We start from the raw sequence: 10353 nt of genomic DNA on the forward strand, positions 1-10353 counted from the left end.
TTCTATAAGGAACATAGAGCAGACAGAAATCCATTTTTATGGGCATAGATTTGTATGGGAGCCCCCCCTCTTAGTGGGGAGAACAGTCTTTTGCCATCGATAGAACCTTCGCTAGCCCCAAAAAACTCTACATGCAAATTTTCACGCCGATCGGTTCAGTAGTTTTCGATTCTATAAGGAACATACGGCTGTCTGTCTGTCTGTCTGTTTGTCCGTATGTTCCTTATAGAATCAAAAACTACTTAACCAATCGGCGTGAAAATTTGCATGCAGAGGTTTTTGGGGCCAGGAAAGGTTTTAGTGATGGTTAGAGACCCCTCCCCCCACTAAGAGGGAGGGCTCCCATACAAATGAAACTCAAATTTCTGCATAACTCGAGAACTAATCAAGCAAATAGAACAAAATTTGGCATGTGGGTGTTTTTGGTGACAAGAATTTATTCTATGGTAAATTGAGACCCCTCCCCTCTCTATAAGGGGAATTATAACTCCTCTCCCCTTTAAGAGGGGGGGGGGGGGGGCTTCCATACAAATTTCCTCATAACTCGAGAACTAATCAAGCCCCTAATAGTCCACTTAGTTCATGGACGGCCCCATGTGAACTACTGTATTGTTTATAAACATGCTAATGTTCTCTGTTTAGATTTTTAGCCTAACTTTATGTGTTTGGAACAATGTCACCCCCTAGAAGGGGTGAGATTGTGCCAAAGTTCATGCACTTCTAGTAAAATTAGGTTTCATTGTAACTAAACCATCTCTACGGTAGTTGTTTATTGAACAATTTAGTATATATTGACAGGTTTGAAATTAACTTCCTAAATTGTGTGTATACTGAGCTAAAGAACAAAAATATATGCTTTTTTGGCACAATCTCGCCCCGGATGACGGTACTGTTTAAAATATTGAAAGAATGAACAATTTAAAGATGATTCTTAGCCTTACTTCAAAAGTGGTGAAAAATCACATAGGACTGTTATGCGTTTATGGGCAGTAATGGTTATCATCAACACATATGCGTGTGATATGTAATATACTAATAAAGTTGTAGAATATTTGAAATCAATTAAAAAATCGTGTGCAAAGTTCTTGGGCAGGATTGATATTTAAGGGGGGAACCTAACTGGAAAGTCGAAAAACTTGTTTGTTTTGCATTTTCAGGAGCCTTTTACCTCAGCCCAAAGTATTTCCTGGTACGTGGTCTCGTTAAGAATTAACTACAGTAAACTGTGGGATCACTTGAAGGGAAGTGCAGTGCTGTACAATAGTTTAAACGCGCTCTCCTCGAAACCATATGTTTTCAGCGACAGTGCGTTTATCTCAGTATCTAGAGGACCGATTAGGCTGATTTTTGACGTGTAAAAATGTATTATCTAAATTGTAACGTAGTCGCTTTTGAACATGTCTTTTTCATATGTTAATCCAGTTGCTTTACTGTTTCCATAAAATTTCTAATAACTACATTTAATTTCCTACAACTTATCCGAATACACCTTATTGATTGAACCTTTCGCTTTTGAGTTGTGGGTATTTTGAAAACTGTATTCGAAAAAACCGGACACGCTGATTAGTTAGTAACTTTTTACCGCGTGAGTAAACATAACAGAACATAACGCTTTGACAAGCGAATGGTCATGGGTTCGAATCTTAGTAGAATCAGGCCATTCGATGTTAAAGTGACTTTAGCATGGGTTTATTCTCTGGCCCCTCACCACCCTTACTTCGTGCTAAATTCTATGTTATTCCGATATGCCCTATTCACAGTGCAAAAATGAGACCCTTATTTGCGTCAGGGCTACAATATTCCGGAATGTCCAGTTCGGGTCAAAATACACCTAAAAGTCCACGCAAGAAATCGCCTTGAAAAATCCCTTTGATTTGATACCCCATTTGCCATATTTCTGATTAATATTTTTCGAGATGGTTCTACAATTGATGAAGGGACGGTAGGGGAAAGTAATGAATTTTTTTTTGGAGAATGGGGGGAGTGTGGAAAGGTAAGGGGGGGGGAATACGTAGCTACGCTTAACAATTCGTCGTTGCGACTCCTACCTTTTGTCCAATGCTGGAAGGTGCATGGGTTGAACCGAACTATAATCAGAGATTATAACTGGATTCGAACCCACAACACCCGCCAGGGCGTGTGGCTCGCAGGTACCCGTGTACCTTTGAACCATAGAGGCGCTGGACAAAAGAAGACTGCGCAACCCCCCTTATTAATGTAGCGACGTATCTGGTTCTTGAGTTATTTTTAGACACACACATTGTGCCTCTTCCTCCGTCAACTGTAGAAACCACCGACCGAGAAGTTTTTGATCTAACTTGTTTTACTTTCAGGACGACGACACTATGCAGGCCCTTACGACTTACCAAGTACTGTGTGTGTGCGTGTGCGTGTACGTGTGTTTGTGCGTGTGTGTGCGTGCGTGTGTGCGTGTGTGTGCGTGTGTGTGTGTGTCCGTGTTCTTGTGAATTTTACTGTTAAATTACGATTTTGATAACCGATAATTAAAAATATAGTCAACTTAATCATTTATCATCAGAATCATTTATCCCGCATTTTGCACCTTACTGGACACCGCAGTCTAAAAGTGCGACTGGCACAAAAAGTGCGACAATGCGAATGCTGTGAGTAAGAAAGAGAAAGACTGACAATTGCAATGTTGCTGTTTTGTTTTGTCATATACATTGGCATTAGAGAAAATAATCTGGATTAATCCAGGAACAGCTGCAAAGCACAATATATTCTGAGAAACTAAAATAAATTATTGTTACAGTAGAAAGGTACGGGTTTATTTATTTAGTTAAACTTGTTTGCAATAAGTTTTGTGCATTTTAATGCTTTATACTGGGTTGAAGGTCAAGTGAAGGTGAAGGTCAAGACAGCTTTCCATTTAAGCTAATTTATACACAAAATAATTTTAATTTTTACCTTGCAGCGCAAGTTTTGTTGCTTTGTATTTTTTTGCTTATAATATTATTTTTCTCTACATCAAAGTGAAAATAGATGTAATAAAGTCGGTATTTCTTGAGTTTTATCTAAAAAACCTTAAGTGTCGGAGCGTAGAAAATTTCCCCCTACTAGTATAAGATTAGTAAAAGTTTATGGAAACGTTTTTCAACACTAAAATATCTCAATTCAGATCATCTGCTATTTTCGGAAACCTTGAAATTTTCTCTTTGATTTTGTAAGTGTAAAATTGAAAATTTTCGTGGTAATCAAATATTGTTTTATTTTATTCCAGATTCTAGTCATTTACCATTGAAACCGTTGATGGAACACTGGCCAACATCCCAATGCCTGCCAATAGAAAGAGAGATTGAGTATTTCTTCGAAGCACTCGAGAATGTTGGTTTCAAAATTGTAGTTTGGACTAAAGCTCCTTATTTATGCGAAGGCGATTTAAAGCAATCATATTATTGGTTAGATGATATTGTTGTAGTTTGTTCAAAGTAAAACTGTGTTTAGGAGCAAATTCGGCAAAACTGTTTAAGCTTCAGCACAGATTAAAAAATGTTTTTTTAGACCTGTTTTATTATTGTATACGAAAACATTTTGTGGAATATAGCATTCGTCGTATATCACATCTCACATGTAGATTCATAGCATAGCATAGACAACCGTACACATCATGGGTGGCTAATATGATGTACCCGTAAGTACACCATACACCTGACCATGTCCTTACGATTGTAGAAATGGGTACGTTAGTTGAACACCTACTTTAAGAGGATGCGCAAAAACTCAAGCAATCTTCATATGTGTTTTTGTACCCAGTAATATACGATACTAGCTGAGTGCCCGATCTTACTCGGGGCGCCGATGTCTCACAGCCACTTATACATCAGTTGTTGTAACCGAAATGCTTATAATGCAAAAATAAAACGCTTGTTCCTCTTTTGGACGTTCCTACCCATTTACCTGTTCCTCCTCTTGCCAACCCGGCCACTTACACATCGGTTTTCTTTAATGAAATCCCTATAAAACCCTATAAAAAAGAGAAACAAAGACATTTTTTCCAACAATGGCCACTCCACTCAAAGCAAATGAATAGTTTTGTTATTGTACTTTTCAAACATAACTTTTTACTTATTTAGTAGTATAGTACTATATACTGTCCTAATGAAAAGAAGTGGAAGATGCAACACTGTTTCTTCCATGGATAGTAAAAACCTGAGAGACGCACCAGCTCTGTGACAGATTGATTGTTGTCGTTGTCTTCTTCTTCTTATATGTGATGCAAAAAATTCAAATACTACAATTTAAATCAAGTCAGCATGCTCCGGTTTGCGAGGTGTTTGAAATTTCAACGCAAATAAAAACTTCCCCTGTTTTATTCAATCAAGCTACTGTGTTACCTGACTCATAACGAACCCCTATTTCCGAAATTCTAAAATCTCATGCTTTTATTTTTGGAGTAAACATGTAATTTCTTATGTTATATAGTTGACATTTGTATGCTCTATTCGAATTTATGATCAATTAAACGAAAAACCACAAAATTTGTGAGTTATGAGACTCTCCCCCGTATATGACGTATATTCGTTATGAGTCAGGTAACACAGTAGCCCGGTTTACACTGACATTTCTTACATGGTTTCCAACGACAGTTCGACGCACAATAACAATCCCAGCTGGCGCCTCTCTCTCAGCAAAAAACCTTTAATCTTACTTCAAGACAAAACTTGTTTGTAAACAATGTTTTTAGTCTTACCAGCAGAAGTAAGTATGCACAAATTATTGGCCGAGCCCACTCTGGAAGTTGACCATGGCAAAACATGGTGTCCTCAGATCAACTTCACACTGTTTGAATGATTGCCCCTGTGACTCAAAGAGTCGACCAACTACACTTAGCGCTAATGATCGAACACTTTTTATACGCTCACTAAAGTTACACTTGACAAATCTACAGCTGCGAGCATTGCCGTTTAGTGTTTCGTATTGCCCGTTTCTTTGGTAACAAAAAGCGCTGCTATTTTTTTGATAGCTTGAAATCGTTGCAGGAAGAATCTGTTTGGCTATATGTAAGTTATAAGTATATATTATGCTTGTCTAGCACGTAAGCTATTGATTTACTTGACAAAATAAACGATATTTGCCCCCGCGACGATTCTGGCGAAGGTTATAATTCATCGCGTACGAAAGGGTGGGAAATTAATATTTTTATTTTTTCTATTGTTCACTCAAGTACTTTTTTTGCAAGGGTTGTTTTTTCGATTATTAAGAACGGGACAACTTAGGGGCCATTTACTTATTACTCAATGTATTTGGGAAAGGGCCGACATTCGTCACGTAGTTTGTAAATGCTCCCCAAGTCGAACTATTTTTGAGTAATCAAAAAAAAAACAAACCGTGTATAAAAAGCCTTGAGTGTACGGATAAATTGTTACAATCATTTGACGTTACTCCTCCCTTCCTGTCAGCCTCCTCCGGTCATCAGTTCCTCCTTTTGTCCCACCGTCGCTTATGAGAGAACTGTCCAAGCATTTCGTAGCCTTCCCCCTGTTACCCCCCCCCCCCTTTTGTCAACCCCTTCAGTTCTGATTCCCTTATATTAAGGAACATGTATGCCAAGTTTGATAAATAACGGTTAAGGCGTTTCGGAGTTATGCCGCCCCTATCAGGGACCCTCCCCCTTTTTTTTGTTAACCCCCCAGTGCTGATTTTCTTATGTCAAGGAACATGTGCACCATGTTTGATAAATAATCGTCCAGGCATTTCCGAGTTATGGCCTCCCCCCTATTACGAACCACCTTCTCTTTTGTTTTGGAGTTATGGTTTCCCCCCCTTTGTCAACCCTTGGTGTTGATTCCCTGATGTCAAGGAACATGTGTGCCAAGTTTGTTAAAGAATGGTCACGGCGTTTCGGAGTTATGGGCTCCCCCTATTAGGGACCCTCCTCTCGCTATCAGGGAACCACCTCGTCTCGTTTTTGTTAACTCCTCAGTGTCTTGACATGAGAGAGTCAAGCACTAATCAAGTAAACAATTTTCCTCACAGTAAAATAGAAAACAACTCCCCACATTGCTTAGCCTGATAAAATTACAAGCCATTACAAACCATTTCGCCGAATACTATTTTGCGGAACGCCAATTCTCGGTAGACCATAACGCGGAATGTAGAGTTTCGCAGAATACCATTTCGCGAAAAACCTCACGCAGGATGTACCGTTTCACGGAAAATGTTCCTGGAAAGTACCATTTCGCAGGGGTGACCCCACTGAAGGAAAGTAATAGAGGTCAGTACTAGTGATGTCCGAAATTTTCAATTATTCGATTACCGATTAATCGGCGAGCGTTGTCTGCACTAATCGATTAATTCAACTATTCGTACTAGTGGTATTCGATTAGAAATATTCGTATACTTTTTTTATTTATTCGATTAATCGAACGATTATGAACGATTAGCGGCCATTATTCGGGGATTATTTGCATTCATATTATTTTCTTTGAACTATTCGATTAATTCAACTACTCGTGCTGGCAGTATTCGATTAAAAATTAATCGAATATTTTTATAGTTATTCGATTAGTTGAATTAATCGAACGATTAACGGACATCACTAGTCAGTACATCTAGGAAAACAAATAAACCTGCAGTATTCCGAATCAAAACAACAGATTCCTGGATCTAGTGTTTACTAACGACGATGAGTGCTGCCGTGTTGAAGTGAGTGACCCGCTGATCAGAAACGAAGTGCATCATAATGCCATGTCAATTGACATTACAATTAGTGAGTTGTCTATGGCATCTGTAGATGCTGTCGCACACACTGGTCAAATTGTAAAGGTTTTAGACACTCATCAAATCGAAGATGCAGCAAGAGCACGGATCACCCAGGAACTACTATGTGTAGACTGGCGTAACGTTTTTATTTCCGACGATGCGTTTAGCACGGATGATGTGAAACCTTCCGTTACTTCTATGTTGGTTTTTCTGAGTAAATTTTCCGTTTTTAACGTGATAGATGTTAACAATTGGAATACCGAAACAGCACTTGACTACAATGTAATTATATTTTACTATATTGTATACAGTATTTTATCTCGCCATTGCCGTGTATGTGATGTTAAAATCAAGCGTAAATATCCGGTATGGTTTGACTATGAAACGATAAGACTTCTTAAAGAAAAAAAGAAGCTGTATAATAGGTTCCGACGGACTCGATCTGCGACTGATGAAATCGCTTATAATTTAGCGAAAAATGCTTTTAAAGAAAGACATCGACAGTTACACCGTTTGTATTTGGATGGGCTGCAACGAGATATCCAGACCAATCCAAAATGTTTCTGGAAATTTGTAAATAATAAACGTAAGGACAAAGGAGTTCCTTTGAATGTCACTCTAAACTCTAAAATAAGTGAAAATATGCAGGATGCCGTCGATATGTTTGCTGATTTCTTCAAAAGTGTTTACGACAGTGCAACGGTTAACAATATACCTGAGTTTATCGCATCTAACATAAGCATGCCTGTAATTGATCTGAACATGGAAAAAATTCGTGACAAAATAATTTCGTTGGATGTATCGAAAGGATCGGGACCGGATGGAATACCGAACTCTTTGCTAAAACGTTGTGTGGATGGCTTGCTACTTCCGCTCTATGTACTATTCAACGCATCTTTGACAACAGGAATATTTCCAGATATCTGGAAAATGTCGCATATTGTACCAATTCACAAAAATGGTTCGAAGATATCCGTAGAAAATTATAGAGGCGTTTCTATTTTGTCGGCAATACCGAAGATGTTTGAAAGTATTGTATACGATCATGCATATACATGGATCGAGCCTCTAATGCTAAACTGTCAACACGGATTTCTGAAAAAACGTTCAACAGTGACCAATCTAACGGAATTCGTTTCCAGGACAGTGCAATGGATGTCAGATGGCTTCCAAGTCGATACTGTGTATACAGATATGTCCAAAGCGTTTGATGTAGTCAACATAGGGGCAATGACCGCAGTTCTCCGGAAGTATGGATTCAATGGTGTCTGCTTAAAATGGATAACTTCGTACCTGACCAACCGCTTACAATATGTTAGACTACACAATACAAATTCTAAACTGTTCAATACGCGCTCAGGAGTACCTCAAGGTAGTCATCTGGGCCCTCTGCTGTTTGTTATCGTCATGAATGAGTTACCCGATATGCTAAACGATGTTTTCGTGTTAACCTATGCTGATGACGTAAAAATGTTTACTCCTGTACGTTCCCCAAAGGATTGTGCGACTCTTCAAGAGAACTTGAATCGTTTTCTGGACTTTTGCAAATTGTTTGGACTAAAAGTAAACGTTTCCAAATGCAAAGTGGTCTCTTTTAGTCGCAAATCGAGTAAAATCGAATATGGATACCGCCTAGGTGATGATTTAGTCCCAAGGAAAACTTGCCATTGTGATTTAGGCGTTGAAATGGACAGTGAATTGACCTTCGGCAAGCACATCGAGAAGATAGTAACGAAAGCAAATTCATTATTCGGAATGGTGAAACGATTTAGCCGTGAATTAGATGACCCGTACACGATAATTACTATCTACACTGGTTTAGTCCGCACCACAATTGAGTATGCAAGTGTGGTATGGCGTCCATTTTATAACATATACGTTAACCGGATCGAGCGTGTGCAGAAAAAGTTTGTGCGATATGCTTTGCGCAATCTTGGTTGGAGAGATGAAATGCCTGACTACCGATCTCTTTGTTTGCTAGTAGGAATCAACAGCTTGAATGACCGCAGGATTTTAATTGATGTTCTGTTTCTAAAAAACGTTATTTCGGAGAAATACAGCGCATCATACTTGTTTAGCCAGGTGACTAGATATGAAGGCAGAACCAGCTTAAGAAGAATTAGGCCGTTCCATTTATCGAACAGGTCGCAGAATTATGCCCGGAATGAGCCCATGTATCGAATGATGGCTATTTATAACGATCTTCAATCCGTAATTTCCATTGATATGTCAAGTGGTCAGCTTAAACATAACCTTAGACAGTATTTTAATAATCATGTGTAAAATTTTTATGTATTTATTTACTTGTTAGAATCTATATGTACATCTTTAAGTGTGATAACGGGCAAAGCCTATACATCAAATAAATAAATCAAACCTAGATAGAGGAGATCTCTACGAGGGGCTGCAACATCCCCCCCCCCCGTGATCGGCGCTTCCGACAGCAGGTCGCCGGCAACACTCGCGACCTATGTCTGTCACGCCCTGAATCATCTAATGCTACTATTGATAGTTTCTGGTGGTCTTGTTATGACTGGTGTTATGACTAATGTTTTATGCAAGAGTCTAAAATTACTCGAGTTCGATTAGTTTTTGAGTTACGCAAAAATTTCTGTTTAATTTGTATGAGAGTCCTTATCCCCCTACCACAAGGGTGAGCGTTGTCAAACCACCATAAAAAAATCTTGCCTCCAAAACCTCCCACATGCCAAATTTGGTTCCTTTTGCTTGATTAGTTTTCGAGTTATGAGGAAATTTGTATTTCATTTGTATGGAAGCCCCCCTCTTAAAGGGGAGAGGGTTTATAATTCCCCTCCTAAAGAGGGGAGGGATCACAATTCACCATAGAAAAAAAAATTGCCTGCAAAAACACCCACATGCTAAAGTAGGTGTAGGGAACGAGCCGAGCTAGATGAATCAGCGTAAAACAAATCTAATGAAACTGAATTATTTACTTGAGTGTAACTGAAACCCCTTGCATAGGAAGAATACCGTCACACGAACGATAAGAGACAAGGAGAGAAATGAATCGTTCAATATGAGACTTACGCATACTGTGGCATGATATAGCATGCTCCAAGCAAGAGTCAGTTTTTGGACGAACGTAAACTTTGACGGACGTTGTTCCGTAAGGACTCGGTTGAAAAGGTTGAAAATAACCGACGGACACGACATTGGCGTAGTGCTCCCGAATAGTGAGTATAGTAAATTGATTATATATTGTGGCGTCTGGCAAGCGCCTATTCGAGAAAATTTAAAAGATGCTTGTGCGCATCTGGCTGTTTGCGTAACTGCCTCTGTGAGGGCTATTTTTTGTACATACTTGTGTGTATGATTTGCGTGCCTCTGGGAAGGCAGAATAGTTTACTAAAATACGCTGGTATGCGTTGTTTATTCGCCTCTGGGAAGGCAGTGTAAATACGTTTGTATGCGATAGCTCCCCTGAGAGGGACTTTTAGCAGCTCGCTTGTGTGCGTCTAACTTTACTGGCGTCTGGCAAACGTCCATTTGAAAAAGTTGAAAAGATGCTTGTGCGCATCTGGTTTTTTTAGCTGCCTCTGTGAGGGCTACTTTTTGCATATGCTTTGTGTGTGATTCGCGTGCTGAAACACGCTGGTATGCGTTGTTTGA

General features: G+C 39.1%; 1 protein-coding gene across 1 annotated transcript in view; it reads left to right on the forward strand.

Moving 5' to 3' along the window:
* The window catches only part of LOC128743217 (protein-L-histidine N-pros-methyltransferase), an 86719-nt gene extending 83102 nt beyond the window's left edge, over nucleotides 1-3617 (forward strand). The window contains exon 6 of the mRNA XM_053839750.1: nucleotides 3242-3617. Within this exon, the coding sequence (XP_053695725.1) occupies nucleotides 3242-3453 (212 nt within the window). The 3' untranslated portion in view covers nucleotides 3454-3617. The remainder of the gene's footprint in view (nucleotides 1-3241) is intronic.
* The last annotated feature ends 6736 nt before the right edge of the window (nucleotides 3618-10353 follow it).

This window comes from Sabethes cyaneus, chromosome 3, assembly GCF_943734655.1.
Source record: "Sabethes cyaneus chromosome 3, idSabCyanKW18_F2, whole genome shotgun sequence".
NCBI lineage: Eukaryota > Metazoa > Arthropoda > Insecta > Diptera > Culicidae > Sabethes > Sabethes cyaneus.